Below are 20,692 nucleotides of genomic sequence, written 5' to 3'. Positions count from 1 at the left end.
GAAACAAAGCATAAGGAGATGGCCAAGGACAAAACAATTTGCAATGCCTACCAATTCGTTTTCAGTACCAAGCAGATCATATAAAATGCAATTACAGCCTTATAAGTATTGTTCTACTCAGGGCACTAAAGAGTGTACTAAAGCTTCATTGTGATCTAAAATACAAATTGACTAGACCCCTGCATCACCTATACAAAAATTTCAAAGCAACAAAATACTTCGCTTTGAAAGATAGCACTGATGCCAAACATTGGTACCTACATTGTAGGGTGTCCAAATCATAGACCATTATTATTAGGTTACATATTATATTACATACATACATACATATTAGGTTAGCTTTCATCACAACCTTATTTGCTACATAGACCCCTATCTCATTTAGACAAGGCAGATATAAAAATATTTAGTTGTTTATCAACTCAAACAGTCACTACCCTGAGACCAACTGCACATTGCTGAAATTGATGATAAAAATTATTGATGAGCAGCATGCTCAAAATATAAAGCCTTATTGAATATCTGCTTATGCTATTCTGCTACTGTAAGCTAAGGAAAGAAATTCATTTCTTATCCTCTCTTAAACATAATAAAGTACCTATAGGATCAAAGGAAGATGTGGCAATATCAACAATCACTTATCTGAAACAAGCACAAAATATATACTTTAATGAAAAAGAAAACAAGACAAACCTAGTTCTTAATTTTCATCTACAGTTAAATGATAAGTCTGAACCTTTTCTGTTCTGATGTAAAATCAAGCTAAACCAATAATATCATGGAAACTAAAAATAACCATGCATAATTCCAGGGAAAGAGTAGAGTTGGTACCTATTGATACTCAGAATTGCATTCCATAAATGACTGTTGCAGTCTGGGCCAAATAAAGCAGCAAGCATCAATGGTTGTATAGTTTTTCCTCATTCACTGCAAAATAGGAAGTCAATGCTTTAGATCATATTCATAAGCTGAAGTGACTGACAGCCAATCAGCAAAAGTAAGATGAAACACTGCATGCATACACTGGTGGCCCCATTCAGGGTGGATGAAAGCTGCCACCAACAATAGTAGGTAGGTATTTAGGTATTGATAAAGCTGGCATCACCATCACGACTAACCAGTAAATGTGTAGATGAAATGAGTAAAAAACATAATCTAGCCTGAACTAACCTTACCTACTAACCTACAACCTGCACCAGCCTACACACCTAAAACCTACCAGCCTACAACCTAACCTACCTACCTACCGCCGACAGTGACGCCAGCTTTACCAATACTGTCTTACGTGCACTGCAAATTGAGGACGCCGGTGAAAACAGAGCGCCGGAGAGCATATTAGTCACGTGACATTTGGAACTTCTCCCGCTCTATGGGCCTTCTATATGCCAAACGTCACGTGTAAATTTAACGAACCTTGATCAAATCGCCCCAGGCGTCCTGTTTTCCCAGACTGCAAAGTATGGCAATTTCGACGAGATCTCGTCGGTGCGGGCTTGTTCGGCTGGTGCGGATTTTGGAGTGGTGCGGTGCGGATTTTGCCTGGTGCGGTGCGGATTTGGCTTGGACCTTGATGCGGTGCGGACTTCGCTTGGTCTTCTTACCCGGTCGGGTTTCCTTGTTGACTGTTCTTTGGAAAGCCCTACAAATGCGTGCCAGCCACGGTGACGCACGGTGACGGAGAAAGGTTTTAAATTTACTCTACGAACTAACAATTGCGGCAGAACAAATCCATTCTCGCCTCGGAAATTAACGTGATGACGGCGTCATTAGAACGAAGACTGGTTGCGGTGGTGACTGATATGTCACATTTGCGAGCAGCTGGTTTGAATTGCCAATCAGCACGCTACTTTGGAATGACGTCATTAGTTTTACTCATACGAAAGTTTGTTGGGGCGATTTTATCAAGGCTCGTCAAATTCACACGTGACATTTAGCATGTAGAAGGCCCACAGAGAGGGGAGAAGTTCCGAATGTCACGTGACCCAATATGCCCTCCGGCGCCCTTTTGTCACCGGCGTCCGTCTATTTGCTATATTTCAAACTTCCGATACAAGTGCGCGGCGCGGTCCCGTGGTGAGCGTTGCTCGTGAAACTGAAATTGGAGGGGAAATAATTATAGTGAGATGAATGAAGTCCCTTGCATTATAATTGCCTGTGGGTTCGGTGCGGATATTTTGGGCTCTCGGCTCGCTTAGGTGCGGATTTTCCGGCTCAGTTTGAAGGGTTGGTGCGGATTTTGAACTTGGGCCGGTGCGCCTCGTCGACCTGCGTGCCATACTTTGCAGTCTGGCTGTTTTCACCGTCGTCCCAAATTGAAAAAGCAAAAGACAATGAGCTAGACACTGGAAACTAGCCATAGACCAAATGTCCACCTTGCTGCCACTACTTACTATAAGGTAAGTACCTACACTTTAAATCTAAGGTGTTTAAAAATTAATAATTAAAGTTGCTTACCTTTAATTCAAAATCACACCCACATTTGAGGTGATGCAAATTGCCCTATCCAAATTAACTACCGCAAAGCCATCTATGCACAAATGAACTTAAATCCATCAAATTTGATATCTTGTGGAGACAATTCTGTCTAAACGCAAAAATTCACGGCAGTAATCACCACATATCAGTTGGGCAAACTAGGCGGCGGGAATCAAAATATGGAGGCATCAAAATATTGATTCTAGTGGGCGGAGCTTTGACCATATATGGGCATAGAATCAATATTTTGATTCAATTTGGGACATTCCCACCTTCAGACGACCCGTTACGGCGGAAATAACCCCCATGACGGCGAGATTTTTTGACAAGTCAAAACAAAAAACTTCCCCGCTTCAATTTTTCGCTGCATGGCTATCAGCCGTTTGTCGCGCGTACCTTTACGAATGGCATAAAGATTTCGCCGCCATAATTCAACAAAAACGTGCTGTTAAAACTTGCTCTGTTTATCATTAACGACGAGCCTTTGTAATTTTTTCATAATTTTGTCAAAAAGAAAATAAAAAATGCGTTATTTAGTTGTATAATTCATTTATAAGAAATATTCTTTTTCTTTGTATCTAGCCACGATTTCCGGTTCCCGCCATTTCGCGCCGGCGTCGTGGGTGTGTGGATGCAACGTAGTGCTCCCGGTTTTATTTTGTCTAAGCGACCTTTTCTGAAGTGTAAGTAACAATGGATCATATTTTAAGATACTTTGAAGTGTGTTTTTCAATTTCAGGCATGTGATCTTAACGTTTCTTACCGAAAACTCGTTTTAAGAGATGGTTTTAGGAACATGGCGCGGTAGCGACGTCAGCGGCGCGGGACGCCTTCTCACTCTTCTATTGTCTTTTTAAGCTATATTTTTTTGAAAATGATGTCTTAGGTGTAGTATTTCAGTGAAATATGATGTCCTTTAAAAGTTAGGGTATAAATTAGTTACAAGAAGCCTAATGTTTTGTCTCACATGATAGAATTGTTGGGTGGACTCATGAAATGGGGGCAGTGCATGTCCAGTATTTTACATAATTTGGATGTTTTAGCCTCTGCTTGTGTCTCACTCACCCAATTGTTGCTACAACTTTAATTTGTAGCATTTAAATTTTTAATGGCAATTAGGTTATTGACTTCTTCCGAGTTAAGATTGAAAGGTCGTAGTGCATGTTCGTGTTTGCCTTATCTAAATAGTAGGTATGTATGCTTGGCTTGTAATTGCTTCGCCGATTTTTGCTACATATTTAATGATGCTTACTTTAAGTGTAACAAAAGCAAGTTGCTGAATGGTGTAAGCCATATTTACATTATGCGTGATCTTCAAGAAAATTATGTGTCTAATGTACGGCAGTCCAGGGAATGCTGGATAGTTAATTTTCAGGATTGTCCATGCCAAAGTTAATTTTAGAGGCCAGTTTTATGAACACAAATAGCTGCCTGCTGGAATTTTTTGCCTAAAGACTGCTTCACATATGGAGCGTTAACATGATGGGCACGTAAAAGGATAGGGCTGTACCGTTCATGCTCTGTATCTAAAGTAACTTTTAGACAAAAAAAAAATCCAGCAGCCACCTATTTTTCTGTTGGTACAACTGGCCTCAGATCTACTTTTTTGGCAGAATTTATATAATTGCATGAGATGACAGTTGTTGGCGCACCTGGTGGCGTTCAGTGGAAATTTAAGTGACATTAAGTATTTAATTTTTTATTAAATACATTCTAAAATTAATAGTTGCTGAACAAGGGGAATAATAACACATATAGTTTCCTAATTTATTGTCCACAAATGTCCTAATTATTGTGTTCTGTTGTTTGCTGCAGGTCAACCAAGGATCAAACACTGGTCGTTGCGGGGATCGGCTTCAGAGGGCCAAGGATGGCGTCTTGAATCGCTGTTCAGTCGACAGGCAACTGTATGACAACGCCATCCCTGTCAACCAGAGCGTCGACCGAAGTAGGGCGGCGTTGCGCGGACCTGGCCGCACCCGACCAACCGGCGGAGTACCTGACTCGGGCTGGGCGGAGACTACCTACATCACGACCTTTTGAACTTTGATCTCGTGGCGAGAAACAATATGACGTAAGGAAGTGTGTATGTGGCTGGCGGGGCCGAGGGTGAAATGCGCCACGTGTTTATCCTGCCGGATGACGACAGCGTCACCAACCTGTCAAAGACCGAGCTGGTGCAGCGCGTGATGACTGCTATCTCGTCCCTAGAACCGGAGTAGAAAAACGTGCGCATAGCCCAGATGAAGCGAACCAAAACACAGACAGGACTGATAGCTTTTCGGTCGAGAATGTTCTGAAGATGCTGATCAGTAGACCAATTGGTGACCGTTTTCGGTGGTAATATGGGATCTTGTGGTGTTCCAAAGCGACCTGCTTTGGGTGTGGACATAAGTGGCTCAACCTGACAGGATTGATGTTTTAGGTAGCCGTGCTAATCATAAACCCTATATTGAGTGTATCTGTACAAATTTTGTTTATATTTATTTCATGTATTTGATTCGAAACCGAAAATTGCTGTTTGTAATTAGGCAACATCGAGACGTTGAGGTCATTCTCCAGACGTTTATTTGTTTTTTTTCTCACCTGTCTACGGTATGTCTTATTGGTTAGGTCTCAGTTTCAAATATTATTAACTGCATGTTTTGCAAATACGTAGCCATATTGAATAAGAGACGTGTCCTAAAAGTGAGTATTGCTTTGCATGGGATGTGAGCATCAACGACAGGGCTTTGTGATGGCAAATATGTGGCAATTGCAGGGATCGTTGTGAAATGTGTTATGAATATCCTCGTATTATTTGCGAATGCAAATACATCCGTGTATCATATTTTCATTCAAATTGTGCAATTTGTGCAACGGGCTTGAGTATATTGTTCGGCGAAATATCTCCTACTGTACTCCACAGAAATGGGACGGGATACAGATGCGTAGAAACACATTCATGAACACGTGAAAGACGATAAGTTAACTTTTTTTTTACTCAAAATCAATGCTACAAAGCAGGGAGCCGTGAAAATGTCAGACGGCTTCGGCTCCGGAGGAAAAAATCGGCTCCAGCTCCGGCTCCGGCTCCGAGTAAAATGGTCGGGCTTCGGTTCCGGCTCCGACTCAGTACAACCCCTATACAAAGGTCAGCACGGCTCCCTTCACGCATTCCCTCGAAGGCTTGCAGCTTTGAGCAGGGAGCCAGGGTGAGAGCTGAAAATCCCTGGTCTACCGTGGGAATAAGGTCTAGAAAAAAATTACACGATCCTGTGCTGATATCTTCATGAATTTATTGAATTTGCATTATTTGCACACAAGAAACATCCCATAAATCAATTTAAAGGGTGAAGTACGTCTGCAGAAAGTCAGTTCGCAGAATCAATATATTGATAAACCAGCTGATTTCAGAATCAAAATAATGATTAGCCAGCTGTTTGCGGAATCAAAATATTGATTCTTGCCGGGATTAGCCGCCGTGATGAATCAATATCTTGATTATTTTCAAGACGCTTTCCTAAACTAACCAAAGAGGTTAGGGCTATTGTTTCGTGCCTGGCGGGTAGCTTCAACGTTGCTCTTCATTTTGTGAAGAAACTATTTTGAAATTATAGCCGGTTGCTGAATAATTGACGTTTCTGTGATGGTCTGCACGTATGCCCATATATGGTCAAAGCTCCGCCCACTAGAATCAATATTTTGATGCCTCCATATTTTGATTCCCGCCGCCTAGTTTGCCCAACTGATATATCAAGGAATTTTACCAAACGCGCTACACCTCGTCAAACACAAGCAAAAAACATTTTTGTGTAATGGCGCAGAAACGCGCTAGAAATGTATACTTTTTCAAGAACATTCGTAAAGTGCTTAAACTAACGAAGCTCTGTTTGATAATTGAAATTGACTGAAATACAATTGAATTACTATGTTGTGGTGACGTCGACTGAAATAAAGAATACATATTTTTGAACTTTAAAAAGAAAAGTAAATTTAAAGTTTTAAAAGATCCTGCTCTGACATCACAGATTGTTGATATCTGCGCCAGAGCAGTGCACAACCAAAACAAAGCCACACACACTCCGAGCCCGTCCTCGTGGGGAAGGTGGTGCACTGCGGACTGCGGGTCTTTAGGGGTATAGGAGAGAGTGGCGACGTTCTCTTTGATTGCTGGGGACATTTTCCTGGAAATATAGGCTCTCATTCATTTTTTTCTACGTTCTTATAAAGTTTGAGGAGCACTCCGCTCTTGCAGCCCGTGTGCCAGGCTACAAAAATTGTCAACAATGAGCTCCACTCCCCCAAAAAGCCCGGAGGAGGCTTTGGGAGGTGAGTAGTATCTTCCTAGTCATATATTTGCGTGATTTTGCATGACCTGATAAATGTGAGGTGCGAGCGAGAAGCTCTGTCCTTCAATTAAGCAACATTTCAATTACGCATTGTGACTGCATCATGATTTAAGATTGACTTTAATTACCTACATTACAATTAGAATCTTGAGTTAGTTAGAATACTTCCATCATCTCTCTTGTGACTTAAAGAATAAAAGATAAAAACATTAAGAAATAACATCAGTAGGTGCACATAATTTATCTAGTGCTGCTGACTCAAACAGCATCACATGCTTAGCCCATAGTTAGGTATTTTAATTAATCATTTATGCACAATCATTTAATTTGTAAGCTGTGCTTTGTTGCATGATCTTACACCTTGGAAAATTACAACCAACCACGGCATGAACATTTGCTTGATGAGTGTTCAGATATTCGTATTCTGCAACCCATGATCCTGGATAATAAAATCTGGTGTGAATCAGAATCATAAGTGGCTACTGGGATGCATACTTATCATGTAGGATCAAGAACTTGGAAGAGCCAAGGTGCTAAAACAAATATTTGTTTTCAAGAACATATGTTTTTTGACACGTTTGAGACTGCAAAGGGCATTATTTCCAATGATGTCAGTCAATTCTTCTGGCTTTCCTGCATCGACTTCCATTAGGCCCTCAGGTGACTATGTGCTGCTGTTGGCAGAGTCTTGGGTGGATCTGACGTACCAGACGGCGTCGCCTCGGCGCGCTACCCCGCTGCCGCTGGGCAGCGAGGACTACCTGCGCCTGCTGCGGGAGGCGCAGCGTGAGAGCAACGCCACGTCCACGCGCGGCTCGCTGGCCTCCTCTCGGCGTGACTCGCCCAAAGACTGCGTCTCGTGAGTACCGGCAGCGCCAGCCACGGGCCCGGTCCCTGGGAGCCGCGGGCCGCATGGACACACCAACCATGAACCAGTCCTTCGTCAGCCCGTTTCCCAGTCTGTACCTCCTGCACCAGCCACGTGTCCGCACCCAGGCAGAGGCGGATCCAGCTCAGTTTTTTTGGGGGGGGGGGCAAACCATAACAATTTATCGATTTTTTCCATGCCTCGTCCATAGGCGTAATGTTAAAATTATGCCGTTTGGGGGGGGGGCAAATGCCCATTTTGCCCCCCCCCCTGGATCCGCCACTGCACCCCGGTGTGTTCCTGCATCCTGCTGTACCAGCTGCGTAGTCTCTACCTGCTCCCTCCGTACCGTGTATTTTTGTAGTACACTCTGATCGTTCCTAATTGCGATGTTTGATTCCCCTAGCCTTCCTTTTTTGCGATTGTGGTGGAGGCTCACTCGTATGTCACACGTTCTGTGGCATTTAACGGTGGTCGCGTTCGGGCGAGCACGGCGCTGACCTTTTGAGAAAAGGGCGAACCCGTTCGACACCTGATGCACGGGACGGATTTGCTGCCCATGAATTTCGACCATGCACTTCTGCTTAGCTGAGACGAATGGTATTTATCAAATCAGTAATCACATTTTATTAGGCTTTCATGCTTTCTCGACGGTAAATAACATGTGTTCACTAAAAATTGAGACAAAGTTTAGCGGACTGTATCTTCAGTAAAACTGTACCGATTTGAACAAACGAGGCATTATTGTAAAGCGCATTGCACCTGCTGCAAGCTATAGAGCGTCAACAAATTTGCCTGATCCCCATATGTCTCTTTTTGGACATTTGCTTGGAAGTGTTTTCACGTGCCCTGGCACCAGTGGGCCGTGAATTTGGCCAGTTCATGGCGGTAACGAACAACCAATTGATATTTTCTATGAAATTTAAAGACACTAACATACGTTATAGGCTTCGGCAAAACACATTTAATACTCATTTCTTAAATTTCAGGCATGGCAAACGGCTTATTGGGCCTCGTTCCAAGTGGAATTTTTACATCGGCCGGGGTCCTCAAGGCGCCCCTTGGTTAGTGTGCTGGCGCGAGGTCGGACCAGAAGACTACCTTCTGGTTACATATGTTGTTCTGCATGAACTTCCAGTACTAAATAATACACTTGGCTCCGAAAATATCATATTATATAGGACCAGCCTGGATGAATGAAGTCGAATTGTTGATATGCTTTGAAAAGACACATACACCATAGCATCCAGCGTTAGCTTGCATACTGACACTTAAATGGACGTTAGCTCTTGTGTCATCGATAACATCACTACAGAACACTCCATTGTCTAGTTAATTGTCGCCCTTTAACTAAAAACATAACCTTTCTTCCTTAAATAGTTCGACTTTTTTTCTGAATTTTTTGGCCCTTTCTTGACCATTGCATATTTACGTCTATTGCCTAATGCTGTTCCCGGTCGCTTCGAGAAATCATTTACGCCGTTTGTTACTCGGCCTAGCCTCAGGTGTGTTATACCTTCTTCGTGTTGGTACAGCTGATACCTTACTGATCAGCAGCATTGCGCCGTGAGGTGCCAAAAAGCCCCTCCACGTGCGTTTTCGGGGCCCCGACCTTTCCTCAGGTCAATATCTTCACAATAACACCACTTCAGCTTTTCGGACTCCCACACCCACATAGAACTTTCTTTCCACCTTGCGGTATGTAACTAAGTTCGACATTATAAGTTTTCATTAGGTATTTGTACGTCCGAGACTCTCCCATTGACGCACTATTTTGGGAAAGCCTGCCAATGGGCTTCCGGTGGTCCTTATTTAAAGCGACCTCCTACGCGACTGTTTTGATTATATCCGTGAGATTTTATGCTCGATATGATTAGAAATGTTCCTTTTATCTCTATGGTAAGTTGCATCGAAATAGCTTGCTTCGCTTTTGGTGTGCAGTTATTCAAAGCCTGTGTCAATTTTTAGTGAACACCCTATATGTAAATAATGGCTCACGTCTTTGCTATCCGTTTCTCTTATGATCCGTTTCTCGTATAATTGCTATAGGTAAATAGAACGCGTTTGATGATTCGATGCATAACACGCCATATACGTAGATCGTTTTCTTTTCTATTGGCTTTGAACATGTTGCTGTGACACGCGGTTGATGGCTGCAGAGCGCTGGTTGGTTGACTACCCGCATTTATTCTTTAGCTGCGGTATTTGGTTATTGAGCTAACTTTATTGTGTGTTGTACTAAATGTACATAAATTTGCATGTTTATAGCGTTTGTCTTCAAGGGCAAATAGCAAAACCATACTACCAGTAGCGGCGGAACACCTTCAATTAAGGGGGGGGGGGGCACTGCCGACTTTTGGTCCCATTCTTTCCATGCAACGCCCATAGGGCTAATGTTAAAATGCCAAAATAAAAGGGGGGCACGGTGCCCCGGTGCCCTCCCCGTTCCGCCGCCTATGCATACTACGGGAGTAATTGGAACACTGGTCACCGATCAGTGTTCACTCCAGCTGTAATGCATTCCGTAAATTGCATTCCACCATTTCCCAGTCCTCACGATATTCACATTCATCAGTATGGGACCATCTGTGACGAGTTGCGGACAGCAGCAAATCACTGCTGCCTCTGTGTGGTGTCCCGGTTTTTGCGGCGGTCGGTGCATCTTTGTGCCGAGCTGGCGGTGTCGTTTGCCGTCGGCGGGCTGCTCCCGCGAACGGTCGGCCCTGGCCGCACCGGGTCTCTGTCGGCCCTGGCCGCACCGGGCCGGTCTCTGTGGCCGTGCCAATACAACCGTCGGGGACTGCCCTGGCTCCCTCGGAGAAGCGCGGCACCGTGCGGGGGCAGTTGTGTGTGGGGTGGGGGGGGGGGGAAGCTGTTATATCCGACGGCCCGTTCTACAGTCACGAGGGGGGGGGGAGGTGGTTGTGTGGGAGGTGCCCTATTTGGCAAGCATAGAGACATGTCACTGACAGGTGGGCAAGTTGGTAGGTAGGTATGCACTATGCAGGTAGATGGTACTGGTAGGCAAAATATATCTGATAGATAACTGGTTAGTTCTTAGTACTGATAAGTTAGTACTGAAACAAAAAGATGGATGCCGATGTACCGTGGTCATGTGGGCAGGCAAGCACATGTCAGGCATGTAAATATCAAAGGACTTTTGAATAGCACACTCATTACCCGGCCACTGGGTGCTCTTGTATGGGTAGTGGGTACGTGACACACGCGTGCGTATTAAATGGTGAACGATTATTTGCCTGGTGTCGATGCCCGTAAGCTGATAGCGCAGCCTCCTATCAGCTGGTGTCGAGTGTGACCCACGCACAGTTTCACGCTTCAAAACAGGCCGGGGAGATTCGGAATGTGATCCCAGAACGGCACTTAACTATCGACATCGGGTTACGCAAGCACAAGACCGGCAATAGCGAGGGGTACTCGCGTTTTGCATGCACATGCGGTTTGTCAACGAACTGCTGTTAACGCCATAGTTATATGTAGATAATTTACTGGTCGGCGGGCGCGGCACACTCCGCCGTCGGCCCGTCCTAACTAACCCTATCCTGACTGCCGCCCCACGCACGCCGGTATGTTTTTGTTTTGCTTGTGTCGCCGGTCGATGGACCTGTGGTGGGGGTGGGTGCGGTGGCGCCCGGCCTGCAGTCGGACAGGCTGTGTTGGGTATCGATCAGGGGGCCGCCGCGCGGACTGATGTGATCACGGCACAGCGCGCCCTGCGGGCCACTGAGTGGCACGCTCGGCGGTCCGACCGACCGGCCTTCCGCAGGTGTCCGTTTATCGCCATCGCTCAGTGACCCATCTGTCAGCTGGGACGTGTAAGCTCGGCGAGCTGGCCGGACGGGCGGCCGAGGTGGGCACGATGTTTTCCCTGAACGGGTGGGTGTGTTTCGGCCGTGTCGTCGGCGGAACGCGGCGCCATTGGTCAAATCGGGACACATGACGACTGTTGACACTCGGTGACGGTCCGGGCCGGTCCGGCCTGCGTCATTTCGGCCGCTGCGTCACGTTCGCAGAAGGAGTGACTGGTAGCCACGGCGCGGTCCTCTGACTCGCGCATCTCGAACACCGTCGCATATGTCCTGTTTTGATCGTCACCTCGGTCGTGAGAGGCGCACTGGGCGGCGCGGCGATGCCAAGTGCGCATCACTGACGCCTCGGCTGCGTGGTTCTGTGATAGTCCTCCCGGAACTGCTCTCCTTCAGCAGTCCATTGCTCCGTCACTGCAATTGCCTATGGGCCTTCTACAATGAGCCTTCTACTATGGGCCTGTACAATGGAATGGAATCAGACCGTATTGCTGCAACGGTAAACAAAGGCATCAACTAGGCTGGAAGAACGGCAGTCTGTTACAAGCGATTGAAGCGGCATCGATTCCCACCACGTAGAAAAGATTGCCTGGTGTGTTATTTGGAAGGCGTGCCATCCCGTGGCTGGCGTTTGTTTAAAGCGTCCGACGTGAAACTCCGCACGTCGCTCATTGACAGTCGTGACGCTCCAACCGGACCGTCCTGGAATCGCATTTTCTGCTCCACATGAGGCTCATGCTCGTCAAAACGCAACGCAGCAGCGATCAAAACCATGTAAACTTCGTTTTAATGACCTCATTGACCTCTCATCTGGTGATGCATTCCTCCAGTTTTTTTCTTAATTGTATACAGCCTGCTTGTGCGTGGGTCACGGACCGTTCCACTCGTATTTAGTACCCTTTTCCTCGCTGACGGAGGGCGGTGTGGTCGTCCGCGCCCCGTTTGCCGGCGCCAGCTGGTAAAACAGGCGGCGCCACCACCACACCGCCGCGCCGTCTGTTTACCTTGTGCCGTGGCGTGCTGCCGTAATGAGCCCACCGTCGGCTCTCCGTCCGGGACCCGGTACATCGACAGGAGCCCTCAGCGAGGTGCGACGCGGCCGAATATTGATAGATGTGCCGGCTGGCGCAGTGCTGCTGCGGTCGATGGCGCTTACTCTCTCACTGCCGGAGATGGCGGGGAGGGTGTTTGAGGAAAGACCACTGGGCCAGGAAATTGTTTAACCCTCGCCGGCACATGGGGGCTTTTCCGAGTTGATGCAACCGCCCCTAAGGTTTTTCGCGAATAACTCGCGTAAAAAGCGGCCGATCGCGACGAAACTTTCAGTACCCTCGCATTGATCAATTTAACACCTACCCTGAAAATTTCATGACCCTGACCCAAATGACCTGTGACCTCTTTTCCGAGACCATGTTTGGCCGGAATTGCGATTCGGCGTATGTCGGCTCGCATTAGCCGCGCGTTTGCAAGCTTTTCGTGGTTTCAAACGTTCAAACATGTGATTTGATGTTGCTCCCATAGATTAGGGTGGGTGTCAAGATCACCTGAAGGTCAGGTCAGGTCATTGACCTTTGGTGACCTCGGGTGACCTCGGTTCACTTTTTCAAGTTTTACATGTTTCTAGGCTAGTTTTTGGAGCTGAATTCGAATTTAGCAACCATATGAACATTTACGAAGTAGTTTTGGTGCCTTCGTAACATGTTACGAAGCTGTCAGAGGCGATTGACACGTATTACGAATACCCGTCACAACCCCTACTGGTTGACCTGACCTGACCTGACCCAACCTGGTCTAAATGCTTAAAGACATCATCTCTGATCAAAACTAACACGATATTCGTGATCAGCACCTCGGAAAACCACATAGCAGCCACACTTTACGACTTTCTAACAGGTCCCGATTTTCCCGGTTTTCGGGTCATTGACCTGACCTGGAAGGTCACCCGATGACCTAGGACCTTAATATTGGGTATCATCGGCTTCCTCTCGTAACGGGCAACACGCTCGTTTTTTCCGCGAAGCTCTAGCTCGATCAGGGGCCAAACGCGAGGGGGGGTCGTACCAACCCTCCCCCCCTTGTGCCGTCGAAGGACGCAAAATGGCCTGTGCCGGCGAGGGTTAAAGCTCCAGTAAACGTTCTGTAACTCATAATCCCAGTGAATGACGCTCAGATCTCATGTGGGGCGTCGGCATCGTTTGTCTTTTGGTATGAGACAGCGAATGATAAATGATGCGACAAGTTTTCAGTTCGAAGGAAGTTCAGCATTTTACTGTGCTTTCCCATTCGTGACTTTGCGTCCATTAATTTCATAGATTTGACTTCAGATTTGCTGCTAGGTCTGCGGTCCTCCCTCTCGGGTGAATTTCGATTTAATTGATATTGACTAACATTGGTTTGGTAATGAAGTTGACAGGACACTGATAATGTCATGTTCCGTACGAACCCATTGCTGTAATCATCCCCACACCTGCCGCCGCCGACCGGTCCGTCCTTGTCCCGTGAGCCCAGCTGTATCTAGTTGTGCGCGGCGGTCCTGTAGCCGGCCTTTGTTCGTGGACTGTGACCGCAAGCCGGCGCTGACGACGCACTTATCCGCGGCCTGAGAGGACCTCGCCAGGTCAGCTGTGACCGACTGCACCCCGTCTGCAGTGGCACCCTACAGCGCCGAGCTCCTCCTCTAGGGTTGCCAGTCTGACTGGATGAAGGCTATGCTTTAGACCTGCAGTAGGCCTACGTCAGGCTTTTCAAACCGAGTGGGACTGAAGTGACTAATACGGTCCCGCCCGGTTGTGCGGGCACTGGCAGCCGCTTAGGGAGCGGCCCGGCGGACCGGTTCAGTCCGTCGGCCTCATGGTCCGGCTCGGGGCCGTTGACCTGCGCGTCGGCCGCCGATGGCCGACGGCCCGACCGCGGCAGCTCGACCTTCCGAATCGCGACTGCTCTACCGACGACCGACGAACAAACGGACCGCCGTGGGCCGCCGCGCAGTTGGGCCACTCGGCGGCTGACCTGGGCCGGGCGGCGCGGCGTGGCCTGCTGCGCAGTTCGGGCCGAGCTGGGCCGACCGCGTGTCCGGGTGGCGGCGCGGGCGTCACCTGGCCGCCACCGGTCCACCGCGGCGCCATGAGCACCGGCCGCCGCTGCCGCCGTGCGTTGTGCGCCGGACCGCGACGCCGGCTCCCAAGCAGCACTAGCCCGCCCCGCTCCGCTCTGCCGCAGCGCGCCACGCGGCGCGTCCAAGGTCGCCTGGCTCGGATGTAAACAGAGCACCGGTTCCGCCCGGCCGGCCGCGCGCCCCCTCCCCCGCCCGTTCTGACGGAGGCCGGTTGTATAACGAGCCAATCTGAAACTACTGCGGAGGAAACTTTTCGCTGTGGGCCCTATCTTCCAGTTTATTTTTGGTGTTGAGCTACATTGCATGGGCCGCAATATTAGAGGGCTGGACGGACATAATTTTCATTTCGGGTGGTTGGCTAATGATCGAATTATTCCGCTTCGCTGCATGATCCCCTCAGTGCTCGGCGGTTCGCGGTGAGCGTGTGCTCCATCTCCTCCCATCCTCACAATGAAAATAAGTGGCGGCGATTATTGTATCCCGCTATAAATACGCCCGGCAACGGAGGTGGGCTGGCGCGTGCCGATGGGCCGGCGAAGCGCGGCGGGCGCGGTCGATACGAGTCCACTGTGCGGCCGACTGGCGCGCCGCACTGCGCGGGACTGGCAGCGGGAGATGGCGACTGATCTGGCCGGAGCCCTCCTCTCCGGCGGCTCTGCTCAGACCCGATAAACAGCTGTTAGAACGGCCGGTGGTGTTCACTGGCGGATAGAATTCATTCGGGAAGGCAGGAGCTCGACCTGGGGCACTGTGAAGACGGAGATCGGACTGAGACGTTAGTGGATGGGGGAACTGGGACTGCAACTTCATGTGGAGGTGGGAGCTCGGGCTGAGACGCTATGTGCGGGCAGGAGGTCACTGTGGTGATAGTTATGGATTATGGAGGCAGGACCTCGGGCACTTTGGACTCACTAGGCGTTTTGTGGAGGCGGAGGCTCGTCTGAGGTGGTCGCCGCTGTGACTGCCGCTGTTAGTCGTGTGTCTGTCTCCTAGGAGGCGCCGCCGGGCCGTCCCGGAAGCGTTGCTCCGCCGGCAGACCGCTGCCGCCCTGTCCGTGCAGCATTTACCTTGGCAGCGGCACAGACTGCTGCCCAGTGCGGGACGTTTCTCGCAGTTTGGCACAGTCTGTGGTGTCCTTGGTTGTGCATCAGTTGCGTTGGTCTCTACGGAATGTTTGCTGATGAGGACGGGCTCGTGTTTATTTTGGTGGTGAAGGATATTTTAGCGATTAGATGACGCATGGTTGCTTTTTAGTAGGCTGCTCTACCAGATCAGCAATACACCTTTTTGCGTTGTTCGATGGCCAATCGTCATAACCATTTCGGCATCAGTTTGGACAAGCGTCATTCAGAATAACCCATCGGCGGTGTGCATCACTGTTTGACGGTCGGCAAAACAGGCTGGACTCCATTTAACCATTCTGCATAACTCTTTGTCATTGAGCACAATGTTCGTCATTGGCAAAACACTTTGTCAGATTGTCATAATGCTTCGACATTTCACAAAATGGTTAGTCGATGTGCAAAATTCATCGGTAGGTACTGTGCGTAAACAATGACTGTTTATTTAAAACTTTCGTCAATGATCAAAATGTCAATGATGTAGTGCTTATCTAGCCATATTCAATGTTTAACGTTAATCGCGCATTCAGGGATGAGGCTTATGACAGTTCCAGCGCAATTTGCAACTAATTAACCATTGAATTCCGAAAAAGGCAGTTATACCATAGCTACGAGGAGACTGCCGGCGCCATACCGAGTAGGCATGTAGATTCTTGAGCGTCGGACTCCTAAACGCTTCGATACAAACCACGAAGTCGGCCGACCCGTGCGATGTCATGGGACAACGCTTCGGGCGGCCGCGCCGGTCGGACTCGCGAGGGAATGGCTGACAGATGGCAAGCCGGGCCCTGCCGGCCGGACACCTTGGTTTTTGGGGCGGGGCTGACTTATCCAGCCTGTTGCCTGTTCCTTGGTGTTTGAGGCGGGGTTAATTTATCCAGCCTGTTGCTCTGTTGCCTGTCCATTTTTCAATCAGCCGATAACATGTTAGCTACGTCCATCTACATTGTACCTATGGCGCTCATGAACGCTACCGATTTTTATGTGGATCAATGGTCTACGAGTTTCGCCACCTATGCCTCGCACTGCACTGTATAAACGCGGTCATATTTATACTTCTCTGTAAAGGGGCGATCTGTTTTTAGTTTTGACGAAATGTTATGAGGAATGCCGAAATTAGCATGGGGATGTTTTGGTGAACGACGAAGGGATATTAACGAATGACGAATCATTTATCCAAATCGTCAAAGGTTTTGCCGGAACTCAATCAGTTATGGCGAATAGCGAAGGTAATACCAACTGACGAGCTGTGGAGTGGGATCAGCATTCCGTTTTGCCCATATGCTGAAGGTTTAGCCAGAATGCCTCTCACTGGCGCCACCTATGTGCTGATCGGACGAATGGGTTTTGCTGATTGGCCATCGAACAACGCAAAAGGGGCATTCCAGGACAGCTCAACCACAGCCGAACACCCTCATATTTTTAAAAATTCTGAAACTTTGTGTATAGGGTAATCTGACACGCTGGAGACGGCCCTGCCAATATTAGACCTCTCTGACTAAAGGTCACAGAGTTATAGCCTCCGGCATTTTGGAGAGGTCACCCTAAAGACCAATCTTTGAGGGCATATATCTCAAAGAAAAAATATTTTATATATGAAAAATATATACCGATGGACTCAAAATTGATCAAAAAAGATTTTGGCTATCTCGAATTTTTTTTTGAAAATTTTCAAAATTTTTGATTTTGTGACCAATTTTTCAAAGACCTGGCTCGACCTTTTCCTCATCGAAATTGTACTTTTCGTCTATAGGCAAAATGTTTTTTGATCAATTTTCTTTCGATAGAAAAAATAAAAAAAATGGGTTCTGCCTTTAAAATATATTTTTCGCCACACATAGATGGCGCTGCTGACGCTGTTTTTCCTGAATAATTACTGAATTGAGATAATAAGATGCAGATGATGATCAAAGTGTGTTTCCCAACAACAACTCAAACGGCGTTCGATAGCCCTGTCAAATTTGTCGAAAGAAACCAAATTTCGTTGACCTAGGGGTCACCGATGACGTCACAGGTCAGGTCAAAAATAAAATGTTTCACCGTTCACGGGGCTTCTAGGGAAAGCGCAATAACACCGAGTAAAACGCATTTTGTCGAAAATCAGCGATAAGGCGTCAGTTGTCTAGTACATATGTTGCTATTAGAGGTCACTGGTCATACCAGGTCAGGTCACAGGTCACAGGTCAGGTCACCAAAGGTCACCACATGAACCCAAGTTTACTAAGGTTGTGCGATGCATGTTTTATGGCCAGTTTTTCATTTCCAACTCAATGGTGTTGGTTATGAGACTATCAGGTACGGAATAGGTCACTTTCTGGTGGAGGTCAGCCGGTCAGGTCAAGGTCAGGTAAAAAAGGTCAAATTTCAAAGTTGATATTTTTGCATAAAATGGGTATTGATTCGATGCAGCTCGTCACGGGGAGTCTAATGGTGGTCTTTGTTTTGCGTTACGAGGTCTAGAATTGCTGAAAATTGAGTTTGAAAATTTAACGTCATCAATTTTGAAGTTTTTTTCGCTATAACTTGGCCAAAAAAGAGGTATCGATCTCAAATTTGGTATGTAGATAGAAAGCGGTAGGGACTATCACATATATTCCGTTTTTTTTTCGAAATTCAAAAAACATTTTGGATTTTTCGGCTATTGTATTCAAAAAATATATTTTTTGATTTTTGGGGGTCAAAATAAAACAAATCGAAAAACCGAAATAGCAGTTTTGTAGCCCTCTTGATTCCACACCTTTTATTTATTAAACATTTTTCTGTATCTCTAAAGCTGTAGGCCTGACAGTTCTTCTCGCGAAACCTTTTTTTGGGTCGAAAATGACAGAAATGACGTCACTCTGACGTCATTAGCGGCCAACCTATCATAGCCTTTGGAAAAATTTTTGGTCACCATGTGCGCTAGCTACTCCCGGGAGGGTACTGAAAGTTTGGTGACGATCGGCGCAGCGGTTCTCGAGATATATCGAAAAAACCAAAGGGGGGCAAAAAATGCCCCCCCCCACCGCCTGGAAGGTTAAATAGCCACTCAAAAGGGTCACAGTGTCTTATTTGTTGTTAGAAAACACGTATCTGTCATGAACTGTATCTTATCATCTAAATTCCGTAATAATATAGGAAAACAGCATCAGCAGCGCCATCTATGTGTGGCGAAAAATATATTTTAAAGGCAGAACCCATTTTTTTTTTATTTTTCTATCGAAAGAAAACTGATCAAAAAACATTTTGTCTATAGACGAAAAGTACAATTTCGATGAGGAAAAGGTCGAGCCAGGTCTTTGAAAAATTGGTCACAAAATCAAAAAATTTGAAAATTTTTTGAAAAAAAATTCGAGATAGCCAAAATCTTTTTTGATCAATTTTGAGTCCATCGGTATATATTTTTTATACCTATAATATTTTTTCTTTGAGATATATGCCCTCAAAGATTGGTCTTTAGGGTGACCTCTCCAAAATGCCGGAGGCTATAACTCTGTGACCTTTTGTCGGAGAGGTCTAATATTGGCAGAACCGTCTCCAGCGTGTCAGATTACCCAATACACAAAGTTTCAGAATTTTTAAAAATATAAGGGTGTCATTTTTTAAAAAAATTGGTCGTTTTGTCCTGGAATGCCCCAAAAAGGTGTAGTAGCGGCAGTGGAACAAACTTTTTTCAGTTTTGTTTTTCCAAAGAGCGAACATGCGGCGGGTTTTCGTTACTATGATGTTCTATTTTCTCGAAAAAGAACAAAGGAATTTCGTGACATGCAGCGGTGTTTGGATGCGCCAATCCTTCCGTGACTGCCGACTGGGGCTGGCTAGGTGGCCAAGATCGGTACCCCATTTATCACAAATGTGTGGGTTTGGTGGCCTTTCAAGGTCCTCAGCACGGTACTGGTGTGGTGAGGCCACGGAACGCCCTACCTGCTGTGTCATGCACTCCACGATACTGTTAGTATAACTGGGAGCTCACTGCCTTGCCTGAAGGTCCCATCTCATTTGTTATGAGATGAGTGGGCTTAACTGCTGGTCAGAAACAGACAGGGACTGGGTGTGTTTGTTGAGAACATCTAACCGCTCACCCATGTAACTGGAGCGCGGCACGCTTCAGAGACGAGCCATGAGGCGGAGCCGGTGACGTTTTTCATTTGCACGTCTTGCTGTGTTGGTTTCGAGGCAGCCGTGTTGCCAAGGTGATGGAGGACAGCGAGGTTTCCATGGTAACAGTGAAGTGGTGGATTGGTGCACGTCTTGGTGCTGCACCAAGAATCGCGCAAGGCTTATTTACCTATTGGCACTACATGTCATTGTAAGTGGGGTGTAGCTAAACAGCCATTTTCAGGCCAGCGTGACCCCGTTGGGCCAGGGACGCTGACCAGTTGGGAACGTGTAATTTCCCCAGCTGTTGCCATTGCATGCAGTGACAGACGGCAACATCAATCACCACAAAGCAATAACCAGTAACCACGCCTGGCGTTGTCGACCATCTGCCTTATCTAGGGTGTCCAGCACCTAGCTTCAGAAGCGTCGGATTCCGGAATCGATACTTTTACACTTCAGTCTACATAGCTCTTTCACGTCTCGGCAGGAGCACCGGTGGCCTGCTGTGACTCGGTGCCGTGATGCCTGTGCCTTGCGCTGGTGCGTGCCGCGCGCTTTGTGTCATCCCCGCCCTCTCTTCCGCCGCTGCGGCACATTCCTGTCAGCGTCTCTGTCACCTACTGACAGCCCGCAAACACCCCCGTCCCGTCCTGTCAGCACGACCGGCGCGGGCCGCAAACAAAGGCAGGCCCCCGGTCGGCCATCGACGCCCGTCGACCGGGATTGCGGTGATTGGGTTGGGAATCTCAGCTGCTTAGGTTATTTCAGGGCCAGATCCCCAGACTCGAAACCTGGCGGAGACTCGTTTGTAAGCAGGCCATCACGGGGACGGCTGGTTTCGTGATCCCGCCTTATTGAGCTGGTTTGCGATGCGACTC

At 47.4% G+C, this 20,692-nt stretch overlaps 1 protein-coding gene across 1 annotated transcript in view; it reads left to right on the top strand.

Moving 5' to 3' along the window:
- The first annotated feature begins 3,002 nt into the window (after positions 1-3,002).
- The window catches only part of LOC122390593 (BCL2/adenovirus E1B 19 kDa protein-interacting protein 3-like), a 39,172-nt gene continuing 21,482 nt past the window's right edge, over positions 3,003-20,692 (top strand). Inside the window, exons 1-3 of the mRNA XM_043383705.1 lie at positions 3,003-3,158; positions 4,291-6,786; positions 7,491-7,665. Coding sequence (XP_043239640.1) covers positions 6,744-6,786; positions 7,491-7,665 — 218 coding nt within the window. The 5' untranslated portion in view covers positions 3,003-3,158; positions 4,291-6,743. The remainder of the gene's footprint in view (positions 3,159-4,290; positions 6,787-7,490; positions 7,666-20,692) is intronic.

The sequence above is a fragment of the Amphibalanus amphitrite genome, unplaced genomic scaffold (genome assembly GCF_019059575.1).
Source record: "Amphibalanus amphitrite isolate SeventyFive unplaced genomic scaffold, NRLGWU_Aamphi_draft 000402F_arrow, whole genome shotgun sequence".
In the NCBI taxonomy this organism is placed as follows: Eukaryota; Metazoa; Arthropoda; class Thecostraca; order Balanomorpha; family Balanidae; genus Amphibalanus; species Amphibalanus amphitrite.
The sequence above is the reverse complement of the archived record's forward strand: the minus strand, read 5'-3'. Positions and strand labels throughout refer to the sequence as shown.